The 27,456-nt window shown below is 57.4% G+C and overlaps 1 protein-coding gene across 2 annotated transcripts in view; it reads left to right on the plus strand.

Annotated features, from left to right (window-relative positions):
* Col5a1 (collagen type V alpha 1 chain) overlaps positions 1-27,456 on the plus strand; it is a 119,333-nt gene that overhangs the window by 14,546 nt on the left and 77,331 nt on the right. For both annotated transcript variants that reach the window (XM_063244181.1, XM_013153252.2), the window contains exons 2-4: positions 12,177-12,344; positions 15,805-16,018; positions 16,795-16,957. In XM_063244181.1, coding sequence (XP_063100251.1) covers positions 12,177-12,344; positions 15,805-16,018; positions 16,795-16,957 — 545 coding nt within the window. The remainder of the gene's footprint in view (positions 1-12,176; positions 12,345-15,804; positions 16,019-16,794; positions 16,958-27,456) is intronic.

The following is a 27,456-nucleotide window of genomic DNA, read 5'->3' on the forward strand; positions in this document are numbered from 1 at the left end:
GGAAACTGAGGCTGGTGACCACCTCACCTGGAGTCCTTCAGGGTACCAGAAGAATTCTTCTCGCATGGTCAGAATATCAGACCCCTGCACCTTCAGCCCCCGGAGATTTGGACCAAGTCCCAGGGGGCCCTGGAATCCTGGACAGAACTGTGGTTTCTCCTATGTGCTCAGACCTGTGAATCATTTCTAAGTTAGAAGGGTTAAAGGTGGGCACTATCAGATAACATAAAAAGTGATAAGAAATAATAAAAATGATTAAAACTCACAAAATTTGCTTTCTAACATTTCCAGTTCATATTTTCATTGGAGCTCAGGTAAGAGCTGGCCCGTAGCTCTGGTTGGGTCCATAGCTTGCAGCTATAAACACCCCTTGGGTGAGCATCTTTCGGGTAGGGTAAGGTAGGGTATGGTAGGTCCTTCCTGCCTCTCTGCCGATGTCCTCGGGGCGAATTCCTAGACATTGACTCACAGCTTTGCAGCACCTGGGAAGCCCTTCCTTGTAGAACTGTGTTCTGCCACGATCATCTGTGTGGCCACACGCTGGGGTGCTGTGCCTAGGAGAATTCCTGCTTTCTGCTCCCAGGGAGCTGTTACTTCATGCTTGGGTCTCTGTGTAGCCATTTCCAGCCTGTGGTGTCTCTCTGGTCCCTGGGCTTGCAGGCAGACTGTGCATCTGGAGAGGGGAGGGAGGAGGGGGGAGCACTTCCCATGTCTGGGGGTGGGATGTGTGCATGCCTGGGAGCTCTGCACCCCTCCTCACCATCAGGCGGGGAGCAGGATGATTGCAAACTGCTCCTGTCCTTCCTTCCCTGGCTGGCTGTGCGTGTTTGCTTGAGCTTGTGCCATACCTGTGGGGTGCACAGTGGCCCTGGATTCTGTCCTGCTGGGGTCTCCAAGTAGGCTGGAGACGCTCGGGGCTCACATCTGTCCCAGTGCACCTGCCCAGGTAGGGGGCTGGAGCCAGAGTCCGGGTGCTTGGGCGAGGGTGGTCCAGGCGGGGGTGGAGGGAGGCGGCAGGAGTGGCACCTACCTCCGGTGCACAGCTCCTGGAACGAAAACAAGCTTGGTGCAGTTCCATACCTGTCCTTTACTCCTGTCTGGAGGACTGACCAGTGCTCCCGAGTCTGCAGGTCTATGTCCAGGAGACTTTGAACCTTGGGATCATCAACCCATTGCAATGGAGCTGGGACTCAGCAGGACGTGGATCCCGAGTGCCATCGATTTGCAGAGTAGCCTTTGGGTTATCCTGCGAGTCCTCGTGGGGTTTTGGGCTGGTTTAATGTTCCGTAGCTGGTTTGGAATCATCGTTGAGTGTTCTGAAAACTTGCGTAACTCTAGGAATTGATGAGCTTCCCAGTCTTGGAGAAGGTGGGATGTTTTCCAAGGTCAGGATGACCCGGAGCAGGGCTTCTTTCCTTCAGCTTTTAGCTGAGAAAAATCACTGGGAGCAGTGCAGACAGCACTGAGCCACCTGGGGAGACAAGGATTTACTGGGGAGATGCTCATCGGGTCTCGTTTCTTTCTTTTTTTGGCCTTTTTCGTTTTTATCGGTACCAGGGATCAAACTCATGACTGCCTGCTCGCAAGGCAGGCGCTTATGCCGCTGAGCTAAATCCCCAGCCCTCATCGGGTCTCGCTTCTAACAGCATGCAGTTGAGACAGGACCGGTTTCATGTCCATGAACCACTGGGGACTGTCACATTCTCTGCCCAAGAATATCATCCACTGGCTCTGTCTGGGGAACTGGGCTTCTGAGCTGAGTGGCTGGAGAGTGGCCATCGTTCTTGACCGGAAATGCAGTCTGTTTGACTTTGTCTGCCACATTTTTGGTTTTGTAGGGTTTAAGATGCTAAGCCGTCTCCCGGGGTCCATTTCCTTCCATGGCCAAAGGCCTCCTTTTCTGAGGAGAATTCAAGGCAGATGCCAGCGCCGGGCCAGTGCCTGGGAGGAGCGGGCGGCCAGCAGACAAACGCATGTCTTTTGTCCATGCTGCAGTCTGAAAGGGCAAGGGTGAGCTGGACCGGGTCTTAGCATGGGGCCCTGTGTGTACACGTGGTGTGGGGTGACCCACTGCAAATGTCACCCTCCTGGGAGATAGCGGAATTCCTGGGAAGTGAAAATGTGGTTTTGTTTTCCATAAAACAAATGCTTAAAAATGTGCAGCCATAGGCTTGGAGGGAGGAGACTACTTCCTGCTGGACTCTGGTTCAGTCAATCAGTGAAGCAGTACACATCTACCCTGGATCTTCTGGAAGCGACCAGAAAATATAAAGAAGAAAGTGCACGTGAATGGGGATCCCTGCCTTGTTCCAGGCATGCTGCAGCAGCTGCTGCTGACTTCCTGACACAGTGCAGCCTCGTGAAGTACAGAACGAGTGTTGGAACGTTCTGAATTTCTGTGGCTTGTTCCATGTGTATATTTACAAAATTGGACTGTGTGGCACCATGTGGTAATTTTAAACATAAAGTAGAGGGAACAAATTTCAATGATGGAGGAATAAAAGGGGACTGCTACCATCTGATGAAAGGTGTTTCTGTCCTTTCCGTGTATGGAGTGCTGTCCTCAAGGATTAGGAGCAGGGTGGGGCTGTCTGCTCAGATCGGTCCTGTTTAGTCTCCTTTGGAGGCCTTGGCCAGTGCAATAAGACAGGAAAAGGAAATAAAAGATGGACAGGCTGGAAAGGAAGAAAGAAAATGATCTTTAGTTGCAAACAGCATGATTATGTAAAAAGAAATTCCAAGGAACCTGCAAAACGATGTTTAGTACTGGTAATTATGAGTAGTATGGTGACAGTGTGCCAAATTAGTACAAAAATTCACTCGAGTTTCCAGATAACAGCAATGAGCAAGCAGAAGCGGATTTAAGAAGCCATTACGGTAGCATCCAAAACATGGGCTAGAGATAAATTTACCAACACATAGGTGAGACCTGTGCACTGCCGATTACAAGCTAAGTGAAATCAGCAAAGACTTGCAGACATAAAACACCATTCTCAAGGGTCAGAAGACTCAAAATTAAGGTCATTTTCCCCCAAACTGAATCACAGATTCAACGCAATACCAAGTGGAACCTCCACAGGCTTTGTTAAAATAGAGATGATGCTGAAATTTATATGGAAATGCCAAGAACCTAAAATAAACAGATTTGGAAGAGAACATTGGAGGACTCATGCTTTGGGATTTTAAGACTTAACACAGGTGACTTCAGACGCATAGGTCAACGGACAGAACCGTCTATAACTAGACTCATGACAGGTCCATTGATTTTCTGTAAAAGTAGGAGCATGGCCCTTGGCAGCAGCTGGCACCGAGGGCAGTGGACATCCATTTGCAAAGAAGTCAACCTCAGCCCTTACCTCAAGCAGTGTGCAAAAAATAAGATGGATCATAGATCGAAATTTAAGACCCAGAGCCATGGAAGACCAAACCAAAAAAAAAAAAAAAAAAAATTTCTTTTTGACCTTGAGTTAGGCAAAGGTTTCTCAGTGAGGACACAAAAATTATGAACTGTAACTGATGCGGGCCTGATAACCAGACTTCTTGAAAGCCTTATCCTATTCCCAAGGCATTAAGACACTGGAAAAGAAGTAAGCTTGAAATACGATACTTGGAAAATGCATACCTACACTCAGGAGGCTGAGGCAGGAGGATCATGGTGCATTTGAGGCCAGCCTAGGCTACACAGTGAGACCCTGTCAAAACAAACAAACAACCCCAAACAAACAAACAGACCAAAAAAAAAAAAAACCACACAACTAAACCTATATCTCCGTAAACCAAATTTAATAGGATACAAGGTGAGTTTTCCCTATATGATAAACTTTCCCTTGTTATTGTGATGATTATTGATTACCCATTCTATAGAAGTTGTTATTTGAATCTGTCTTATGGCCTTATAGGGTCCTGGTACCAAAGTCTTCTGTGACACACCGTGTCCTGTGGGTGCCTGAGGGGAATGGATGAGCCTGAAACTTCTGGCCCTGAGGGTCACACTTGCCATCATTTCCCGTGCTGAGGAGGTGATCTGGGTCTTTGAATGCAGACAGGGAGGTCTTGGTTTAACCCGTGTCTGTAACTGGCAGTGCTGCTGGGCATCACTTCCCCTTACTCCTCATTAGTCACAAGAGTGTCTCCTGTTCTCCCTGTGCCAGTGCCTGCTTGGCACCTGCTTGGCACCCGCTTGGCGCAGCGGTCACCTTGAGCTGCCTGCACTCTGAGTCTGAGGCAAGAGAGCACTCTGGTTTTGCAGGTGCTTGTATCTTTTGAGCAGAGTTTTTTGGGGACAGTGTATCCCTGCACGTGGCTTAGGTTCAGGGAGGTAGCTGGGCCTGGGACTGTGTGTCTCAGGCCAGTCACCCTGGCTGGGAGTGTGTTTCCTCACATGGGAGCTGGGGGTGTGTTTCCCCATATGGGAGCTTCTTGAGTCCCCCAGCAAGGGGCCTAGCTTCTGGGATGTCCCCAGAAACACGGGAAGCAGGACCTCCTGTTTCTCAAAGCCCAGCTCCTCAAAGCCCAGCTCCGAAAGCTAACCCTGTGCTGCATCTGTCATGCTGTGTTGGTCACATAGTCCAAGGGGTCACTGTGGTTACAGTGGAGTGACATGGACTGTGCTGGTTTAACCAGTCCCCAACCTGTGTCTGACCGTGTTTCCTGTTCACAAACCAATCGTGGACTCCTTGAAAATCAATGCAAGCCTTTGTGCACTAGCCACAGAGGAAAAGCACCAGGTCAACGTGTGCATCCTGAGACACTCTGTATTGCCCCAGAGGTTTCTTCTCCCCCCAGCCTCTGTCTTGAATCTGAGGATGCACTTCCTTTGTTTTTTTTTTTTTTTTTTTTTTTTGTCTTTTTGCTTTTTATCGGTACCAGGGATCGAACTCACGACTGCCTGCTTACAAGGCAGGCGCTTATGCCACTGAGCTAAATCCCCAGCCCCTGCACTTTCTTTGTTCATTGGATGGTTTGCCTGTGACTTTACTTTCTCATTGGTTGGTTTGTTTGCTTGCTCACTGATAGGCTATGTCATTTCTTGCTCTCTGCTTGGCTGGTTTGTTTGTCCAGGAGTTGGGTTGTTGCTCCATGTGTTGATTGGATGGTTGGAAGGCACCCATTGGACCTTTCATTGCCTGGTGTCCGGCTTGCTCACTCTGTCCTCATTTCCTTGGAGCCCTACTGCACACCTGCCTTGGGCTAAATAATCTTCTGTGCTTCTGGATTTGTTCCTCAAGGTCTGGTCCCCGGGACATTTCCTGCCTGCCCAGGGCTGTGTGTGTTCTGAGGGGCGCTGAGGACACAGAGGAAGCAGGCACACTGGGAGGTGGACATCTGAGATGCATTGCAGCTGCTTGCTGTCCCTGAGCTTGCTTAAGTGACCCAAGTAACCCAATGGTGGAGAGGCAGGAGTTAACCTTCTTAGCGCGGGCAGTGTCCCTCGCTGTTCACATTTTTTTAATAATTTCTTTTTATGCATGTGTTGCATGTAAAGGCTGTCGTCAGCATTCTGGGTAAGGCGGGTCCTGCTTGTACCTCTTATGCAGCAAAGAAACCGAGCTCAGGGTCGTGGTTGCTTATGGGTCTAGGGTGTGTCCTAGTACCTGGCTCCACGGGTGTCTGTGGAAGAAGGCTTCGTTGTCTGATCCTGAAGTCCCATCCTGCACCTGCTTCGAGCTTGTGCGCCTCTGGGGGCTGGGGTGGGGATCAGTGGGGGCCTCTGCTCAGATTCTCAGGCCACTCAGGAATGGCTCAGACCCAATGCACACGGCGGGTGCTCAGCAGACCCATTCTGAGTGAAGCAACCCTCTTAGGGGCTCAGGGACTGATGACCTTGTCCATTCAGAGCCTGTTGGAATCAGCCCAACCCAGGATCACATCTGATCAGAAGGCAGAGCCGTTCTGTCTCATGCCCACCCGGCCCCTATACAGCCTCAGGACCACCTCCCAGGAACTGGGCTGGGTGAGGCCTGGGATTGAGACTAAAGATGAGGGCCTCAGCCAGCGTGGCTGAGGTCTGCGTCTTTCTGGAAGCAGGAGGGACATTGTGGAATGTCCCAGATGCCTGCATCTGCCTCCTGGCATCAGCCCCACCCCGCTGCCCGCAAGGCAGGGAGATAAAGTACCCTCAAGGAAGCCCAAGCTCGACACCTGCTTCCCCATCAAGGGTGCAGGGGCCGAGCCTGGTCCCACAAATGCTGCTGACTGTGCCTGTGTGCGGTGCCCGTCCCTCTTTGGCAGGTGGCCGTAGACACAATGTCCCTGGCCACGTTCTGCTGTGCTCGTAAATCTCTGAGCAATGACAAGGGGAAGAAACCACATCTATTAATAAAGGAAGTAATGGCCAACACCCTCGAGAAGATGCCGAACAGATGGGTGAGCGGCTGGATGTATCCCATGCTTCTGTGAGGTCAGATGTCCCTGATGGGTGCCATTTCCTCGATGTCCTCTAGGTAGAGTCTTGAGTCAGGTCTTCCAGGCCACGGCCAACAGGAGCACACAGCCCTTAGGCCCTGTCTGTGCGGCCTGGCTCTGGCCTCACCCAGGACCCTCCCGCTGCTGCCTGCCATGAGGGCCCCTACTGGGTCACCTGTGCCGGGAACACACCTGTGCAGCCCCAGACCGCACAGTGGCTGCCATCTGTTCCCACCTGACACTGCATCTCCCGCCCTCTTGAAGCCTGGGTCCTCTGCACGTGCCCCACCCTTGCTTACGTGGCCTCCACAGTGTCCCTGCTGTCAGCGCCTCTGATTCTGCATGACAGCACTTGGGCATTGTGGGTGATCTGTTCAGCTGCAGGTGTCAGCAGCTGGACTGGAGGCAGCCATGACAGAGGGGTGGCTGGTGCTTGTCTGAGTTTGCAGAAGGCATCCGGGCCAGCTGTGGGCCCGTGTGCATGGTGAAGGGAGGGTCAGGCCCCCTAGGAAGGGAACGGTGGGGTAAGTGATTGGCACCTGCATCCCTGAGGGGTTAGAGCTCACCAGCTGAATCCCCCTTCCCATGTTCAGTGGTTCTTCATCCGTCCACCATCTGTCTGTCATCCATCCGAGTGTCGGCAAAGTCGTTCTGTAACTGTCCTTCCTTTTTTTAATCTTTTCATTAAAGCAGCCAGCCTATGGTCAGCCCTTTCTTCCATCTGTTTCTCCATCCATCCGTCCATCCATCTGTCCATCCATCTGTTCGTCCATCTGTCCATCCATCCATCCATCCATCCGTCCAGTTCTCCATGGAGCCCTCCGTGAGGTCATTCTTCCATGCTTCTCCATCACCTGTCCAGCCTTTTCTTCATCCATCCACCCTCCACCACCCACCCACCCTCTCATCATGACACACGAAGTCATCTTCCCAGCTTCCATCCTCCCATTAATCCTCCATCCTCCTGTATCCATTCTTTATTCCGCTCTCCCTTCCTCCACTCCTCTCTCCCACGAGCAACCCCCCCCCCCCCCCCCCCGTTCACTGAGTGTGGCTGCGCTTTGCAAAGGGCGCGCACATGGCGGGGGCAGCGCATCTTCTGATAGGTGCAGAGCAGCACGGTGAAGCTAGGGGTCAGGTTGGGCGAGGGCTATGCCTACAGACCCCCCCCCCCCGCTCCCTGAGGTCAGCGGGAGCAGGTGCTCCCTCCCCAGGGAGTGCCTCAGCCCCCTCGGTCGCTGCCCTGGGCTGTCCCTAGAGTCACTGCTCTGGGCAGTGGGAACAGCAGTGAGTGCGGGGGCTCTCGGGGACATTCTGCCTTTTGGCCCACTGTAGAGGAGAGAAGAGACTCGGTCCCAGAGCAGCCCCCCAGGCCTCTCCGGGGGTCTCCTCCCCTGAACGTGGGGGCGTCCCTGTCTGACAAGCGCACAAGGGAGGGGCTGGGTGAGGAGGTGACATGGGCACCAGGGCCTCAGCTGCCCCTCCGCCAGGACAGGGCTGTCAGCACTTTCTGCAGCACCCCTCCTTCGTGTTGGCTGGGCATCAGTGACTCCTGCCCCTGCAGCCCTCTGCACCCTTGGGGCCTCCTGGACCTGTGACCTCCTGGCTTTGCATCCTGGCTGCCATCAGTCCTCTGAGGGTGTCCCCCTGAAGTGAGGGGCAGTACCCCGCTTCCTGCTCAGCTGCTGCAGCATCCTTGACCACAGCCTGGGTGATGCATGGGACCATTCCCCCTCTGGGGCGCCAGCATGCTGGTGTCAGCTGCTGGGAAGGGGGATAGTGGCCCTGGGAGGGAGGAGCAGGGACAGGCCTGCTGTTCAGAGTCTCCCCAACCACACATCATCTGTGAACAGACCCCGAGACGTCCCTGTGACCTGTGAGAGTGGCCTGCAGCCCAGCCCTGTCTCAGTCCCTAAGCTCTGTACTGTGGGGTTGCACCCTTGGTCAGACTCCAGGCTGGTGTCCATGGGCTGATGTTGTGCCTGCTGCCCCTGCCCCAGGGAGGCCTGAGCTTGGTGTGTGTCCCTGTCACAGACAGTGAGTAACAGGGGACCTCCCAGCTTTGCTAGGGCCATGCAGGGCCTGGGGTCAAGGTCAGGTCGCTGAGTTCCCGCCTGTGGGAGTGCAGGGCAGTGGGGCAAAGGCCTTGTATGTGTCTAGGCCCTGGAGTGGAGGAGCACTGACCAGCAACTGTCTCCATGGACATCTGTGTCCTAGGAAGTGCTTGTGTGGGAGAGGGAGGAGCACCCCACCTGCTGGCTGCTGTGGTCCCCTTAAACCCCTCAGCCCTGTCCCTGCAGTCGACAGGACAGTAGCCACGTGGAGCTGGACCCCAGCTGACCATCTGGGGCCCAGTGTCCAGTCCAGTCCCGGGGAGGGAAGCGGGACAGCATTGGTCTGGGCGGCCCTATCACAGACGCTGTGTGCCTCAGGCCTCAGGCAGCTGGCGGGAGCCAGGATGATGCTCAGATGGGTTGGTCACTCTCGCCCCAGTGGTCGGCTCTGGGAACACAGGGCAGCGCCACCTGGGCTGCAAGAATGGCTGTCCTGTGAGGTGCTGCCAACCCACTTCCGTCCCCTTCTCACGCTTTCTGGTCGCTTCCTCCATCCTCCTGTCCATCTGCCCCTCTGTCCGCTTATCCAGCTACCCACCCAGCCTTCCATCCGTCTATCCTCCCACCTGTCTATCTGTCCGTCCACTCCACTTCCTCTTCCTGAGGACCTGGTAGCATCTCTGAGGGGCCCGCCTTTGTCTCCAGGGACTTCCCGCTGTCTCCACCTTGGTGCTGGGCCAGAGCCCTTGCCTGGCTGTCCATGCCTGTTAAAGCTGACCTGGCCACCTTGTCATGGACTTGGGCCCAAGACTCCAAGACTAGTGTTTGCATGACCAGAGCAGAGATATGGGCAGAGGGCATGGAAAGTGGCACCCACTACCCTGGCTGTGGCCATGGATCCATTGTGTCCCAGCCTGGGATGTAGACAGAACCAGCATGGACTGGAGTGGGCGTTTCCAGGCAAGTTAGGTGTCCACCCTGTCTCTGGAGGGCTGAGGCAGTGGGGTCAGGAATTGCCCTCCAGGTCACGTGGCTCTGAGTGAAACTGCCTGCCCCCCACCCTGACAGCATGATGCACCCAGGTCCTGACATCGCAGCTCCCCTGGCCCCTAGCCCAGCACAGACTGATGGGCAGAACCCACCATGCACCTGGAAAATCCTTGCTGCAACGGCCTCTGAGAGATGCGGTCTTCAGCTCCCTGCACAGAGAACGAAGGGCTGGGGGAGGCTAGGTTGGGGTGCAGGGAGCTATGCAGGGTGGGTGCCCCCAAGTGAGGGACCCATGAGACAGAGTGAAAACTGCTGGGACCTACGGGCACATTGAGTGGCTCTTGCCTTAAAGAGTAGCCGTCCTCCTCTGCAAGGGGCCTGTCGGAAACCGTTCTCCTCGCACCCAGGCCCTGGGATGCCATAGGAGTGCCAAGGGACCTGCCGCTGTCATCAGGATAAAGGATAAAGGCAGGGAGCTGAGCTGCAGAGGCTTCAGTCTGCACCCCACGCTCCCCCTGGCACCTGTGGCTTTTGTTGCTGGCCTCAGCTGGGCCAGATCTTCCTGCTAATTGAGGTGAAGCTGGCTTCTCACCCATAGCCTTCTGTTCCCCCACACCGTGGCTGTGGCTCTGGGCCTCCCGTGGACTGGGGAGCCCACGGAAGACCTGTGCCACCCAGCCCCGCCCCACACTGGGCCCAGGACTCAGTGTGTGCTACTTCCTGGCCATGGGCGGTGGCTCATGGCCGGCCATGACAGCCCTTTGAATCGCTGGAAAACAGCTCTTTGCCGTCTCGATGGGGAAAACAGGCTGGCCCTGGGTCTGGGAAGAGCATCACGGCTTGCCGTGAAAGGAGGCCAGGAAACCCTGCTGATCCCCGGTCCCTTCCTTCGGCCGCTGCCAGCCTTGAAACTGAGTCTGCAAGATGAGCAGCTGGGCACCGTGTCATTCCGGCAGGTGTGGCTGCGGCTGGCGTGCGGTCCCTTCCCACGGCCCTGTCCAGGCCTGCAGCTGTGCCCAGCCTGCTCGCCAGCCACCCTCTCCTGGTCGCTTCCGATTTGTAGTGGGGGCAGGGAGGGCTTTGTCGCCAACCTGGAGATGGCATGAGTATGTGGGGCATCCCGGTGGGCCACACCAAATGGGTCTGTACCCTGGATAGGGCCCAGGGCCACCCAAGAAAATCACAGAGGCCATTGAGGGATGGATGAGTCTGAACCAGGGAGCCTGGCTGAACCCTGAGTGCTGGCTGCCCAGTGCCCCCTACTGCCCGTAGGCAGCCTCTGCAAAAGTAGAAGTCCACAGTGGGTGCTGCCAAGCCGGGTGTTGAAATGACATTCCTGGGCCAGGGCTCAGGGACTCCAGGGTCTGGGCAGTGTGGACCCGACTTCCAGAAGGGAGAGAGTGGCTCCACGTTCCTCCTGCTCTCTGAGGTCATTGCCAGCCTGCACTAGGCTGGCTTTCTGTCACACCCAGCTAGGCATCTGCACCTCCAAGTGTCCCATGTGCCCTGCATGGGGTCCACACTGGACACGTGGGCTGCTGTCCTATTCTTCCAGGCTACCACCCTTTGGGGCTGGCTGGTTCTTGTGGGAGGGAGTGGCTGCTGTGTGGCCACCCTGGAGTGGTCGCTGGGTGCTGCAGAGTCCTCAGTGCTGACCGACTTCCTTCCTGATTGTCCACACTTGCTGGATAAGTGGGGTTTTCCTCCTGAGTAAGTCACCGATGAGCAAGGTCTGGAGTCCCTGAGTGGGATCATTTAGGGGGCACCAGGACCCAAGGAGCGGCCTGCTTGGACAGCAGGGGCACCAGAGGTGGCGCTGCATGTCTTACTAGCACGCATGGGGATGGGTCCCCAGGGGCCTGCACATGAGGACAGCCGGGGTAGAAGTCCTTCTTCAGTCACAGCACGATCCAGGTGCTTCAGAGACTGGCCGAAGTCAGTCCCACCCTGAGTGGCGACCCACCCCTGCGGCTCACTCAAGTCCCATGAGGGGAGCCAGCCCAGGTCAGTCAGGCCTGTCCACCTGAGGTGAGGGTTTCCACCCGGGCTGGTCCCTGGAGGAGCAGGGCAGGGCAAGTCCTGGGACCCCAGGTTGCCACTCTGGCGCACACTTATCCTGTCCCTGTGGTTTTGAGCTGGGGCTCGTTCTCCCTGCCTGCTTGACTGGGGCTGTGCAGGTGTGCTCTCCGGGAAGGGGCGTGGCCCCAGGCCGGTGTGAGGAAAGGGGCAGCCAGCTCTCCAGGAGGTGCTGTTGCTGACCCCAGCCCTCAGGCTCGCTGTCCTCTACTCCAGCAGGCGCTTTAGGGTAAAGGTCAGGGACCTCGAGAGGCACGGGGACCTTGGGAGACAGGGCCCTTCGCCAGGGGTGCGGGGACCTGGTTCCCTCATCTTGCCTGTGTGGTGATAGCTGTGGGCCATGGAGTGTGTGAGAAGTGACCTTGTGATGGGCAGTAAGGGGGCGAATTGTGCAATGGCTGTGGGAACCCGGGAGGTGAGAAGTGCTGGGGCTGCGGGGCAGTTTCTTGGGCTGAGACCATGATCTCTCCTGGCACAGCTCGTGACGCTGGCCCGGCTGCAGGGCTTCTGTGTGGCCTCTTGGTGCACCCTTAGGGTGCAGTGCATCTCCCTGGCACGCAGCAGCTTGCAGGTCCCATGGCAGCACCTGTGGGTCCTGACCCTGGCCCCGAGCTCTGCCTCCTCCTACAGTGACCCCTGCCTGTCTTGCAGCTCAGCCAGCAGATCTCCTAAAGGTCCTGGACTTCCACACCCTGCCGGATGGAATCACCAAGACCACTGGGTTTTGTGCCACGCGACGATCCTCCAAGGGCCCCGATGTTGCCTACCGAGTCACCAAAGATGCACAGCTCAGCGCACCCACCAAGCAGCTGTACCCTGGTAAGGGACCTGGGACTCTGTTCTGGGGTGGGTAGGGGTGGGGGGTGCCCTCTGGGGACTGTGCGGTCTGCAGCGACGCCTTCCCCGGGAGCCCTCTGCATCATGGTGCCCAGCTCAGAGTGGTCCTCACTGTCCACCACAGAGCTGTGAGGGGCCGAGGTGTCCTGAGCAGGTGTGTGGCCGCTGGGCTCAGCCTCATCTGAGAGATGGATGGGCCCCGGGGACCAGGTCAGGAGACAGCTCAGGGACACTGGGAAAGAAGAGCTCGCAGACAGCAGCTTAATTGGGGGCAGTGACAGGAAGAGATCCGTGAATCAAACACGAGCTGGTGCCAGGCTTTTAAAGAGAAGCCATTGCCAAGCCCAGGTCTCTGCGTTTAATGATGTTACCTGTCGTGAGCTGTGAGTCTCGGGCCGGGGGAGCGAGTCAGGTCATCACGCCAGCCCAGGGTGAGTGAGCCTTCGGGGCTTATCTGGACAGGCGGGGTGGGCTGCTATGGTCTTCTTGTAGCCCTGGGAAGATGAGCTCTTCTCTCCATTAGACAAGAGAGGCCAAAGAGGCCAAGCCTGGGCAGGTGGTCACCATGGACACCATCTTGTTATTACTAGCAGACCTTCTCTGTTTCAGTAGCCCAGAAGTGACCCTGACAGTTGTCCCGGAACCAGGGCCCTTTTAAAAAGCTGAGGAGTCTCTAGGCACCCCCTCGTCCACTGCTTCCCCAAAGGGTGCTCTTCCTGGTCCTGTGGTTCAGGAGGGATCCCGGCATCTTTAGCTAGGATTTAGCAGTTCATTTCATGTTGTCTTTGTACTTAGTTCAAGGACATTGGCCCGTGGCGACCTGGGTCGCCCGTGAACTTGTGTCTGTGGGTGTCTTTGGGCTGAGGGAAGCCCATGCGACCGGTGGCTCAGTCACAAGATGGGAAAGTCCTTGTAACACCTGTGTACCCTGAGCTGCCTGACTGATCCTTCAGCAGGGCCTGCGGACTGGGTTCTGGTGGCTCAAATCAGGGTTCCAGGAGCTGTGGGATTGCTGAGCCACGAGGCCAACTGAAATGCCACCCTGAGTCCTAATCTGCTTCCACCCCTCAGATGGAATTCTCCTTCCTTCACTTCCTAGGCGGGGGCTGCCTCTGTTCCTTCCCATGTCTCTAGAGCCTGACACCCAGTCAGGGACGGATCGCTGTTCATCGGTGGTGTGACCAGTTCAGGTGGTTGGTCTGTGTCCACCTTCCCCAGCAGGATCCACTGCCCGGGACGCTGAACCCTCATCCCTCCTGGCTCATTACAATGCGGTTTCTCAATCTGGGGCTCAGCAGAGGTGTTTATGAGGTTCCACTGTGTTCCCTGTGAGCCATGGTCCCTTCAGGCCGGAGGAGCTGAGGGTGGGATTGGCCCTACGCCAAGCCCACCCCGTCGCGGTGACTTTCACAAGAGGAATGACATACGGGCTGTCAGGCAGGGGCTCATACTTACTCCCCTAAGCTGCCTGCCAGCCTGGAGTGTGCCAGCGGCCTGGCTCCAAGTACGGACAAGTACGGACGTCTTAAAATGACCATAAATCCGTTGTTATTTTGCCAGGAGAGAGATGTATGTTAAACCTAATTTATCTTTTCAGGTTTTATCTAAGCTGGGAAAATCTGTTACTGTCGAGACTTTATAAATCAAGAAACAGTGTTGTAATGAGCTGGGAGGGCCGGGGTTCGGGGTCCTGGGCAGTGGCTCATGCTGGAGACGCTGTCTTCTCCATGAGTTTCTTTATTTCAAGCAGAGCCATTATTGGGCGTGGAGTGCCAGGGTGGGACAGAGGCAGGGTGGGACAGAGGCAGGCGGCCCTTTGAGGGGACAGCGAGGAGATGTAATTGCACAGGCCAACAGGGAAAAGGACAGGGACTTCTGGGCTGCGGGGGTCAAACACAATTCCACTTCCTCAGTTGACTGGTCGGTCCCAGGGAAAAGAGCCACCAGGACCCTGCCACTGGCCTGGCCAGCTGGGGTCTTTGCTGCCACACATAGCAGGCCACCCCTGTGGGTGCCAGCTGAGACTGATTTCTTGTCTCCTCTCATGTCCCCACATCCTGAGGGACAGGGTCAAGCCTGTGGCCATGGGCAGGGGTGGCCTTCTCTGCTCTCTGCCAAGGTGCCCTCCTGTCCAGAAGTGAGAGCCTCTGGAATCGATTCCTCCTTGGGACCTGCCTGCCACTGGCCACTGTCTCTGCCTCAGCCTTGTGATGGGTCCCTGGGGGAACTGGCCACAGTGCCGGCCTTCCCAGGGAAACCCCTAGCAAAGGGTAGGACTTTCTCACCTCCTCCTGCTGCCTTTGAGGCTGGGCCAGTTTCACTGCAGCCCTGAAAGGATCCCTCTGCTTGTCCTGCGGCAACAGCAGAGACTAAAGCAGGCGACTGTCCGGACCACCCCCAGGTTAGCCCCTTAGTCCTGTTGGTGCTGGGACTTTGCTACACCAGCACAGCAGCTGCAACACTTGATTCTGTCAGCAGAGGGCGCTCATGGATAAGGTTCCTCGAAGCTGCCGTGACCCCAGCTCTGCCACCCAGCAGCACCTATTGGTGGCAGCCTTCCAGGACATCTGGTTGACCTTGTTCTAGTTCTAAAGAATGGGTGGGGATTGGGAATCTCCTTTCCTACAAACCCCTCGGTCCAACTTGTGCCCCTCTGCAGCACTGCTGGGTGGGGGGTGTGTGTGGCTGTAGCCGCAGACTCCTCATTAGTGGTCAGCCTGGGGGGCCGTGCTGACAGCCTGCGCCTCGGCCTGCTGCCTGGGCCCGGCCTTTTTGGTTGACTCAGCAGGGCATCGATTAGCTGCGTCACACGCAGCTGTGACTGCTCTCCATAAAGGAATCACTGACCCTGCCCCCAGGATCAATGTTGAGGAGGAGGCCAAGGGCTAGCCTGGCTCTGGCTTTCGATGACCTGAGATCATTTCTGACTGGGTTACAAAGGACAATCCCTCCCGGCTACCCAGGAGAGTTGTTTTTCTTAAAATTTTAAATTTGGATTGAAGCCTTTGGATATTTTTTTAACTTTTTTTCTTTTGCATATTAATCAGGAAATTTCAGGGAGTACAGTTCTAGCTATGGCCACACCTAGAGGGGTCTGCACCTCCCCTCTTCTCCCCCCACCTCCCACAGTGCATGTTGAAGGAGATAGTGCCATGCACAGCCTGTGATGCAGTTACAGCTACCAAGGTGCCCCAGGCATGGCCCCTGCCTGGGAGAGTGCGTGCTCTAGGGGCTGTAGCTTGGCTCACATGCGGGTGTAGAGACAGAGTGGACCAGTCTGATTTCATGGAGGGGCTTGCGCTTGAGCTAAGGCATCAGAGGATGGGCTTGCCATGCCATGGCAGAAGGGGCTACAGGGCTGGAGTGATCCAGGGGCAGATGTGTGCCAGCGCAGGTCCCCGTGGGTTGGTTTGCAGCCCCTCACCTCGGTCTCCTGTTCCAGCATCTGCATTCCCCGAGGACTTCTCCATCCTGACCACTGTGAAAGCCAAGAAAGGTAGCCAGGCCTTCCTGGTCTCTATCTACAATGAGCAGGGCATCCAGCAGATTGGCCTGGAGATGGGCCGCTCGCCGGTCTTCCTCTACGAGGACCACACGGGGAAACCGGGGCCTGAGCAGTACCCGCTCTTCCGGGGCATCAACCTGTCGGATGGCAAGTAAGTGGCATGGGGGTGACCCTGTCCCCCTCCTGTGGCAGGAGGGGGCAGAAGGGCTGTTGTGGTAGGGTGTGAAGTGGGTGGCACCTGTGGGAGAGTCCCGAGGCTTGGGCTCCAGTGTGAGTGCATCCTCTGGGATTTCCTGTTCCCTCACTGTCTTCTTTTGTGCTTTGTAAAACACATCAAAACACCAAACGCTGCCTCTGTGTCCGAGAGACGCTGTGGCATGTAGCTGTTCCGGAAGGGTCTTGTGGGATCCTTCCTGGAGGGTGGCACATTCGACATGCTAGTGGATGGTTTAAAAGATCTCTGCTGGGGCGACCTTGCCTGTAGGGGCTTGAATGAAAGGAGTCCCCTCCATGGTCAGCAAGCCTGGCCTCCCAGGACAGGAGGTGACTCTGTCTTTCCTGAGACTGTATTGCGTGTTGATGCTGCCGCATCCAGTGCCCCGCAGCTTGTCTCAGGGCTCAGCTGCCACATGCCAGACTGGGGCCTCCACGCTGGGGTCACCCTGCATCTTGGCCTCCCTCCCACTCCTGCCGGGGGCTGTGACAGTGGCTGGTGTCGGGCTGCTCTGGGTCTCTGGCCCCAGTGCTCCCTTGAGCGTCCCAGTGAGCTCCTGGGGCCCAGTGTCCCCGTCTGAAGAGACAAGGATTCTGAGGTTGTGGGAAGCTGAGTGCCCTTGCGGTGCCTGCAGTGCTGGGGGACAAGTGAAGACCCCAGGTTGGGCTTCTGCAGCTCCAGCCCCCAGCCCTAGGCTGTCTGTTCCCCTGCAGGTGGCACAGAATCGCTCTCAGTGTCCACAAGAAAAACGTCACCCTGATCCTTGACTGTAAAAAGAAGACCACGAAGTTCCTGGACCGCAGTGACCACCCCATCATAGATGTCAACGGTATCATCGTGTTCGGCACCCGGATCCTGGATGAGGAGGTGTTCGAGGTGAGTGGCAGCACTGGTTCCCGAGCCACCTGGAACACAGCCTGCTGGTGACATAGGTCCCTGCTGCAGACCGGAGGTGGTGTTCACCCAACCCCAGGCCACCGGGCACGCCATGCTGTGCCTCATGCCTGTATTGACAGGGTGATGTCTGCTGTGGAGGCAGGGCAGGGACAAGGCCCTCTGTGGTGGACATGAGAGGAAGTGCATTTCCTGGTCCTCCTCGTGGAGGCTGCAGTGGTCGTGCAGTGTGACTGTGGGCAGGAAAATTAGCAGAACGCTGGCCACAGTGGGGGCCTCCAGGTGGTGCTCTCGGCTTTGCTGGGTGTTGGAGTGATGCGTAGCCTGTTTCTCTGTCTGTGAAATGGGATTATAAACATGGCTGTGCTGAGGTTGAATGTAAGGTATGGCATGCTCCTCCTTTGTGGACAGTCGTTGAAAAGCGGCAGCTGCACTTGTTCTGAGCCAGCACCAGGGGACAGTAGGGACTGAGCTCTGTGGTCCAGTGTGGACAGCTGGGAAGAACTGAGGAGGTGCAGGGAAGTGATGTGACACTGGGTCTGCTGGACGTGGCTGCCTTTCTGTAGGTCAGGGTTCCTGAATGTGGTGGCCTGGATGTCCCACAGGGTGGGCCAGATGCTTGGGTCCTGCTGACGGTGCCTGGCTGTAGGTTACAGAGACTCCTGGTGGGCGGGACCTGGCCAGGTCCATCCTCAGCTTTGTGGGCGGCATCCTTGGGCTATGCTGGGCAGTGGTGTTGAGAGCTGGCTTGGGGACGTCGCAGGCTGGGATGAGCGCTGCTGGGAGATCCAGGCAAGGTGGGTGACTTGGATGGGCTTCGGGACTGTCCTTGGCAAAGCGTGGACTGTGGCAGTGACACCATGGGAGCTGTGGGTGTATGCGGTGCTGCTCGGCACCGGGACTGGGGTGCTTGTTGCAGGCATCCCCGGCTTCCACCTGTGTGTTGGTAAAGGGTGAAAACTCCATGTTATTTTCACAGACAAATAAACCTGGAGCCGAGGGGCCTGGGGTCGTCATCTAGCTTGGTCCTCTCCCCCCGCAGCCCTCAGCAGCCAGCCTATGGCTGGAGAGCCTGTTTGCCTGGCAGGAGTTGGACTGGCGTGAGCCTGGCTGCCCAGAGCAGGGATTTTTGTTGACCACAGGTTGTTAATGGTCCAGAGGCGCTGTTTTCCCAGCCCCAGGGTTTCCTGGCTGTTAGCTGTGCTCACGGCGGGAAATTGGACCTGTCTGCCTTAATGAAGACCGGCGGAGTGCGGCGGTGCCCGGGGCGGCCCATGGGGCCCTTTTCCCTTCCTTTTCCTGAGCCCGTAATGATAAGGTGGGGAGCGGCCTCCTCCCGGCTGCCCTTTGTCTCCTCCCCTGTGCAGCTGAATTTCAGGGCCTTTTGAAGTGGAAGCCATTTAACTCTTTGATTCTGCAAGATTCCGGTAATGGCTCTGTCGATTTTCACTGCTTGGCTTTTCTAGAAAGACAGAGAGGGTGGCACTGTGGAAGTGCTTTCTCTGGGACCCCGTCCTTCCCCTGGAAGGTGAATTGCACTCATTACCAGCCCACGTGGCCCGCACCCCTGTGGGGGTCTAGGGGAGCTGGGAGGAGCCAGCGAGCAGGTGCACAGGCTCTCTGCACAGTGATGTTTGCAGAGCGCGGGGTCGGGTGCTGGGGAGCTTTGGGGCTGCAGGGCTTTTCCTGGAGTGGCTCTGGCCACTCAGAGGCCCCTTGTCCAGCCTGAAGTGTTCTTGAGGGAGACAGCTGGGTGCAGAGATTCCTGGGGCCAAGATGTACTCTTGCCTGTGGTGAGGAGCCCTTGGCCTGGGTGTATGGGCTTGGTGGGCCTGGAGTTTCCAGCCCTCTCAGCCCCCAGCCTGGGCCCCAGTTCAGCTCTGATGCGGACCCCCTGCCATCCAGGGAGGTGGATGCCCAGGCTCCTGCAGAGCCTCCAGGAGGAAGCTGAATGCAGAGAGAGGCTAAGGTCCTCCATCCCATGTCCTTGGCCTTCCTGGTTCATCTTCCTGGCCAGAGACATTGAGCCCAGGCCTTCATCCTTAAAATGGATGCGATGGGCTGGCATGGGGTACGGATAGGAGGCTGCACACACCATCAGTACCTTTGAGGGGTGCAACAAACCGCAGCACCCCGGCCCCTGGCATCAGAGCTGGTGGCTGTTCTTTGCTGAGCTCACCACATGGGGTGGGGCCCTGGGACCATACCGATGCCTGGGTGTGAGCCAAGGAGCCCCCTGGAGCGAAGTGGCCAGGGGTCACCTGCATATATGTGCCCACACCCGATCTCCCAAGTCCCCTTCGAGGTCTGGGCTGCTGGGCGGCTGGACTGCTGTCCTCCATGCCCCAGCTGGGGTGGGGGTCCAGGCTGGGCCTGGCTTGTCCCCATCAGTGTGTCCTTGGTTGCGTGCCCAGCCGTGCCCCAACTGGGATGTGCTGGGTGGTCCCAGGGCCTCACCCCCATGCGTGGCGCTGGGCGGGTGGGCTCTGTTGGCGGGGAGGTGGGTGCACAAAGAGGTCTTTGCATCGGGGCTGGGTCAGGAGCCATGAATGGTCCTGGAAACAGGGATGGACATGACACAGAGAGAGCCGGGGTGTAGGGAGAGGAGTGGTTGTTCCCAGCAGGCAGAGGCTGGCCGAGGGGGCAGGGCTCAGCTGAGACCCAGACCTGAGGAGGGGGGTTGGCTGCTCCTCTCCTCTCCCTTCCTCTCCTCTTCTCTTTTGTCTCTGCCTCCTCTCCTCCTGTTCCTCTTCCTTTTTGTTCCTCCTGTCCTTCATTCCTTTTGTCATTCTTTCTTTCTCTTTCTCCATCTTTCTGTAATCTCTGCACTGAGCTTCAGTGCCAGCCTTTATATTATTATCATTTTTTACATTTTAGGAGAGTCTTACTAAGTTGCTAAGTTGCCCAGGCAGAGCATGAATGTGCAATCCTCCTGCCTCAGCCTCCCGGGAGGCTGGGATCACAGGCACGTATCACAGTGCTTCATGCTTCCTTGTGCAGATCAGGAAGCCGTCACCAGCCGTTGCCTGGTGAGGTGACCGTGGAGTGGGACGCTAAGCCTTGTGTGCCCTTCCCCAGCCTGGATGCTGGACCCCGATTGCCCTTTTGGTACCCTGGCCTTGCCTGGGGCTCCTTGCACTCTATTCCTGTGTCCCTTTCTTCCTGGGCTGGAGGATGCCAGAGTCCCCTGGCCTATGAAGCCAGGGGCCTGCAGCAGAAGGACCCTCTTCTGGAGGAGCCGTGGAGGAGGACGAGGCCCAGAGCAGCCAGCCTGAGAGCTCCAGGCTGGGAGCCAAATGTGCTTTTAAGCTGTCGCCTGTTTCAAGGGGCAGCGACACCAGACGACTGCATTCAGCTCTCTCTGCATTCAGGGTCGATGGTGTCGGGGCCAAGCAGCCCAGGGCCCTCCACTGACCCCCGAGTTCAGCGCTCGGAGCAGCCAAGTATTTGCCTCATCCTGAGTTCCTCCCCAGGAGCCTGGCTTTTCCACTGACCCCGCCTTTCCTGGAATTGCACTCTCGCAGGCAGGAGCAGGGCTGTGCTGCTCTGGCTTCCAAGGCAGCTGTGGCCCCTGCTGCCTCTGTCTCTGTCCCACTGGTGAGCTGGGCAAGGTGTCCTTCTGCCGGAGCCTGGTTGGGGCAGCTTATGTAGGCTGTCCCTGAGTGCCACCCCAGTCCCTGCTCCTGCTGGCCTGTGATGACCGCAACACAGTCCAGGCCACTGGTCTGGGCATGGGGACATCCACAAGTCCCTTGGGCTCCTGCTTGCTGGGTCCCTGAGCAGACACCTCCCAGCTGTTGCCACCCATCACCTCCTCCTTCAGTGCTGGGGTCTCTGCCAGGGACGGGGGAGGTGGCACTGGTGGGAACAGTGACGGCGGTGATGGTGGTGGGGACGGTGGTTGTGGTGAGCGTGCTGTGGCTGCTGGTGGCCATGACAGCAGTTGATGCTGTGATGGCGGTCACAGCAGTGCAGGTGCTGATGTGGTCCAGGGCTGGTATCACTGTGGTTCAGGCGATGACGGATGATGTGGTGATGATGGCGCTGGTAGAGGTGATGGTGGTGTCACCACCTGCACCCAGTACGTTTGTGAGGACATTCTCCCTGGATGTCCTGAGCGGGTGGCCACAGGTAGATGAGCCTAAGGGAGCCTCTAGGGCAGTGCTGTTCCCCTCTCACTGCGCGGACACCAGGTGTGGCTTGGTGCCTGGTGGGAGAACACTTGAGGTCGCCCACCTGCTAGGGGCGCAGTTCAGCTGCCCCATCGTGCTGTCTCAGTCCCATCTTCCTCTGCTTGTGATGAGCAGGGAGACTCAGCTTGAGATGCACTGGGGTCCCGTGGGCACCATAACTGGAGCCGGCTGCACTTGGCAAGGTGGTGGGAGGGTGTCGCCACCCAAAAGTGCGGGGGTGGGGCGGCGAGTACCTGACCTCCCCTGCACAGCGCGCTGCCTCTTGGTTTGGCCAAGTTTTGGTTCTCCTGCAGCCTCGGGCAAGAAGTCCCGGTCCTCTGACTTTCTCTGTTCCTCTCCGTGTATGAGCTTGAAGTGCTCTGGCTAAAATTAGCGAAATCTACAAGACAAGTAAAGTGCTCAGCCAGGGGCCCACAGAGCACATTTGGGTGAGGGGAGCTGGGTGCAGGTGGTCGTGGTTCCAGGTGGGAGTGGAGTGGAAGGGAGCAAGCGAAGTCCAAAGGCTCAGGAGGAAATGCCGAGAGCTGTGTGATTTGAGGAGCTTCTCTTGGCTTCCTAATGTGGGCAGCTCCGCATTCTGTCTGCATGGCCCTCGGGCTTGCAAAGCCTCCAATGAAAACTTTGCAATTTCCTCAGCTCGGCACAGAAATGCAGCCCGGATGAAATCTCATTATCGGCACCAGCAGAACTGACTGGCTCAGCAAATGCTGCGGCCTGGGTGAGAGCCAAGGACAACACCCCCCGCCTCCTGCTGTGTCCTGGGTGGCGGAGGGTCGCCTGGCCTGTGCCCCTTGGGAGATGGCCCACGTGCTGCCTGTCTGTGTAGTGGAGTGGGGTGGCTGCCTGAACAAGGGGTGTGGGCGGAGGCTTCCTGCAGCTCCACAGGGCATTTTGATCTGGCTGGAGACAGAAAGCAGGTGTGTCAAAGCGGGAGGCTGTGGTCAGGTGTCAGAGCACACATGGCACTCCTGCCGCTGGCACCTGCTCTCCAGGCGTGATCAAGCATCCAAGGCCCCACCATGCAGCCCCTGGGCCTGAGCCTTGGTGTTGGGCTTGAGGGAAGTGGGGAGCAGGTTCAGTCCAGAAGATGGGCAGGGAGGATAAGCAGGCTGAGCCGATCAGGGGAGAGCTGTTGGCTGTCCACCCTGAAGGGGCTGATGCAATGTCCTGTGGCTGGGGGCTATGCCACTTGGAACCATCTGCAGAAACTCTGAGACAGGCAGCTCTGGGGCAGGACTGGGGAACCACGGGTAGCACGCCTGTGTCATGCAGCCTGGGCATCAAGCCTGCTGTTGTGAGACATACATGGGGCAGCCTCTGGCCTGCACGCATGGCCGGCAAGTGCAGTTGGTTTCACAGAAGGAAGCAGTGTGGGGACCCATGACCGCTGTGGAGGGGCTGAGAGCAGGACTCGGTGTCACCCCACAGCCTCCGTAGGTCAGCAGTTTGCTCTGTGTGGGGGTCTGCACGTGACACACATAGATATAGATGTGCTCACGCACCATGCTGGACATACACACATGTGCACACGCTCTGCCCAGGCACACATACTGGCCCAGCTGCAAACCCATGCCCATACCACACCAGATACATGCATTTACATGCAAACACACGTGTGAACATGTCCACAGGCTCACACATGGGCACACATGACACATACACAAAGGCAGGCACTGCACTAGACATACACCTGAATGCACACACGCACACATGTGCATGCTCCCACACGCATGCACCACCCCCCACATGTGCACACACAAATGCACATATGCATCAGCTAATGTGCTCACACACGCTCACACATGCACACGTGCCTACACAGCACACACCCCATACACTGAACATCACGCACACATACCAGGCAACACCAGATCCTGCTGCTTGACCTGTGCATTTGGGGAACATGTGGCCCTGCAGGAGGGAGGGCTGGAGAAACAACATGGGGTGCAGTTAGGTGTGGGGGCGCCTGCGCGTTGTCCACGTACTCTGGGAGGCAGAGACAGGAGGATCACAAGTTTGAGCCTGGGTAACTTAGTCATTTAGAGAGACCCTGTCTCAAAGTGCAAATAAAGTAAAAGCCAGACGCGGGCTAGGGCTGAGGGTGCGGGTGGAGGGCAGTGAGGGCGGGAGTGTGGCCTTCGATGTGCTGGGACAGCCAGCATGGAGGTGTGAGAGTGCAGCTGTGCAGCCTCAGAAGAAGCCAGAGTCTGCGCCCACCCCCTGCTGGGCCTGGGCTGTGCGGGTGGCAGACACTCGGCAGTGACATGCGATGGGAAGGCGTGGCTGGGCTTCAGGCTGCACCGTGTTGGCCGGGGGCCCTGTGTGTTCCCGGACCCTGGGCACCTGGCCCTTCCCAGATCAGGTGTGGGGAGGAGGCTGCCGGCAGTGGTGTCCCGGGGCTGGGGTGTGGAGCTGGGCCCTGGGTCACTTGTGGCCTGGGGAAAATGCTCTCTGCAGGAAGCCACAGTGCTTGGCCACTGCTTTAACCTTTGAAAGGTTGTTTGTATTTGACCTGGTGTGCCAGGGTGCCACTGTCCTGGCCATGGGGTTGTGGCTATGCCAGAAGCCCTCTGAGATGGACTGCAAGGGTCTCATAGGAGGGGACTTGAACATAGAGTCCGCGGCCGGCCTTGTCTGGGTTCCCCAGAGCTATCAGGAGGGCAGTCCCGGGGTGGCACTGCGTGGTGGCAGGTGGTGGGCCCATGGTCTCCACAGCCCCTTGCCCTGTAGGGAAGCAGCTGAAGGAAGGTCCGGGAAGGAATTCCCAATGCCCCCGAGGGAATAGGGGGCAGGAACAGCTTCTTGGACGTCTGCAAGGTGCAGTCCTCCCACCCCGCTGCCCACAGGTACTCCTGACTGCTCATATTGCAGGCTCTGGGCCCAGGTTCTGCTGAGTTCCTGCCGGACAGAACTGGCTGAGGACAGAATGCTCTCTGCCCTCTTCCCCTCGGGTTTCCTGCTAGGCTAGTGACAGGCGTGGGCCTCGGGAGCTTGGACGTTGCTGAGCACAGTGCCCGCTGCACCTGGTATATGCCGTGCCTTGTCCCACGTGTCTCCCCATCAGAGTGCCCCATGGCACCTCATGGGTGCTGTCAGATCCTGCTACCATCTGTGCCCCCTGGGGACAGATGACTACCCCTGGAGGGCAGAGTGAGGGGTCCATGCTCCTGGCTCTTGGGACTTGGATGGGACCATGTGGCCCCAGTTGGGCAGGGCAGAGGTGGGGGTCTCATGGAAGTGCAGGGAGGGTCCTCCCCTCCTCCTTTCAAGGGAGGGTCCCCCCGCTTTCAGCCCTCATATGTTCTGCTCAGGGCATGTGGGGTTGTGTGTCCACCCTCAGGCCAGGAGCCAGGCTGGCCGAGGCTGGGTCTGGGGACTTCCAGGGCTGGGTGGGGTGGGCCGCCATGCTAGGTGTGTGAGGGGTGCAGGCACCCTGTCTTGGGAAGCTTGGGGTACCTAGGAGGCAGAGGCTTCAGCAGACCAGGGCTGCCAGCCATCGGGAGTCCCAGTGTTGCAATCACTCTCATCAGGTGTTCTGGAGGAGAATGCAGTTTGGACAACCAGCTCCCAGGTGGGAGAGGATATTTCATCTGAATGGAAGGAAGTTTGAACTAGGAGTCCTGTTGCTAAGTAAACGTGGGCAGTTTGATTCACTCTCTTCTCATCCTGCCCTCATCTGCCGGAGAGTTTCAGATGCAGGCCACTTTCTACTGCCATGTTCTGTCCCCCTCCCTGTCCCCTGCATCCCTCTGTGTGGCCCTGGACCTGTTCAGTGTGAGGAAAGGAGCCATTGCCCTGACCCTGCAGCCCAGCTGCTGGGGCCTGGAGTCAGCCCTCCTGTTGTAGGTGACCCCACACCACTTCTCCTGTGCTGCTGTCCTTGTCCTGTGGAAAGGGTGACCCATGTGTGGCAGGGCAGTGTTATCAGCAATGTGTGCTGGTGTTGTGAGCTGTGGCTCCCTGTGTCTGGGATTAGTGGGTTCCTTGGTGACCAGGTGACACCCCTGCCCACCGCACTGCTTCCTGGTGGGAAGAGTATCATTCTGTCTCAGCTTCTTGTAGGCTGAGGAGGAGTTTTCCACTCTGAAATGTGGGGACAGAAGGGCAGCGATGAGCTTGCTGGCCGTCAGGAGCACTGGGCTCACATGCATCAGGTCCTGGGCACCGCTCTGTGGCACTGCCACTGGGCCTGGGTCCTCTTGTCTGAGCCCATCTCCTCATCTGTCCACCTGAGGTGATGGAGTCACACAAGCAGACAGGTGCTGTGTCCTGTGTCTGTCAGTCTGTCTTGGTTACTTTCTCATTGCCGAAAGAATACCTGACACCACCAGTTAAAAGGAGAAAAGGTTTGCTTAGCTTAAGGTTTTTAATGGTCTCAGTTCATAGTTAACTGGGCAGGTGGCAGGAGAACAGGGCCGCATGGACGAGAGACTGTGGCAGGGCAGGCAGCAGCGGCAGCCATGAGAGCAGGCCTCTTTCTGTGCCTTAGGTTCCATTCAGGCTACCCATCTCAGGGTGAGTGCCCCTCAGTCCCAGCATCACACACCCTAGATCCAGCCACCTCTAAAAAATCCCCACCTATGACCATCTCAGGCTTTGGGGGGACATCTAGATATAACCCCATAAAAGCATCCATTCATCCATCCATCCATCCATCCATCCATCCATCCATCCATCCATCCATCTGTCCGTCCATCCCATTTATCCTTCTGTCCACTACTTCACTCACCATTCATGGGCCCAACCATGACCTAGAGCTTGGTGGTGTCCATATTCTCCCTCACACCATCTAGTTGTGTCCTGTCCTCCTGGTAGGACCCTGTCTCTCCAGAACACCAATTCACTGGGCTACCCTGATGAACCTGCCCCAGGGTCCCACTGCCCTTTTCTGGCAGAGACCTGGGGCTGCCCCTGCCCTGCACCCTGGGCTCTGCTGTGTTCTGGCAAGAAGGGTGTTCTACTCCTGAAGGACAGGGCCCTTGACACAGCCAGGGAGTGCAGTGCCCTTAAGCTGGAGTCAGGAGCTGGTGACACTCCCCGAGGTTGTATGTATTGGGGAAAGTGGCCCAGAGATGGGAGGAAGCAGGGTGACTTTCCAGTAGAATGGAGAGACAGTGCCAGAGAGCAGGAAGTCCAGCCCTGACAGACCCCTGAGGCTTGGGTCCACATACCTGGCTCCCAAAATGGGTTTGAAAACACTAAGTGATGACTAAGAAGCCAAGAACTCTGTCCGTGCAGGCCCGATTTTGCCCAGACAGGTACAGGGCAGAGAATTCCTCCCTAACTCCCTGCCTCCCTCCTTTAATACTGGGGCTTGAAATCAACTACCTGCTACCACGGAGCTGTGTCTCCAGCCCCTTTGACCTTTTACTTAGAGACAGGGTCTCACTGTGCTGTCCACACTGGGCGCCAGCTTGCCTCAGCCTCCCCCCGCTGACCCCCCTGACCAAAGCTCCTCTCCTACCTTGGTACTGTCGTCCATGTCTCCTTTGCCTCCAGCAGGCCAGGCAAGGTGCTCCATGCCACTGCCCAGCCATGCCCTCTGCCAGCCCTCCAGCTCCTGCTGTCTGTGGGAGAGGGGGCATAGGACATGGCTCCCCACTGCAGTCACAGGTGTGCCCAGATCTTCTTCCCTTCCTGGGGGCAGAGAGCCGGCCCTCCCTGGCCGAGGCCTTGCCTGGCATGTGCATGTGTGCCTGCTCTCTGTCCATCTCTCGGAAGCTGCAGTCTCCTCTCTGCCACTCATTTGTCTGCTCTTTGGTGCCTGCTCCTGGTCCCGTCTGGGGCCCCTAGTGGGGCTCAGATCCTATAATGTTGGTTACTAAGCGCCTTCTGTGTGCAGATTTGCCCGTTACTCATTTTCTGAGACAAAGCAGGGCTTGAAGAGGGGAGCAGGCTAAACCCCAGGCCATACCGTGGCCAGAGGCAGCAGAGCTGGTGAATAGCAGGCCTGTGTCCCTGTAGAACAAGGTTCCCTCGCCCTGACAGCCCCCCGTTGCAGCTCTGAGCTGGCAGTAGCACCTGGGTGGCATGGCCCATCTGTCCCACTGTGGCCAGAGCCCCCACGTCAAGGTCTGCAAGGACAGTGGCCTTGAGAACAGACTTGGCGTGCACGCGTAGCCCTGGCCATGAGCCTCGGCACTTTGGGCCTTGCCAGGGTCAGGGGCACAGCGTGAAGCCACCACAAGGCCGCCAGGCTGTGGGTTGGCGCATCACCCTCTTCCTGGGAGGAGCAGAGCTGTCGCTGGATACAGAGCCCACAAAGGGTCTTGGAAGCCTGTGCCTCTG

The sequence above is a fragment of the Cavia porcellus genome, unplaced genomic scaffold, assembly GCF_034190915.1.
Source record: "Cavia porcellus strain 051 isolate PalLab524CR breed Dunkin Hartley unplaced genomic scaffold, mCavPor4.1 scaffold_49, whole genome shotgun sequence".
NCBI lineage: Eukaryota > Metazoa > Chordata > Mammalia > Rodentia > Caviidae > Cavia > Cavia porcellus.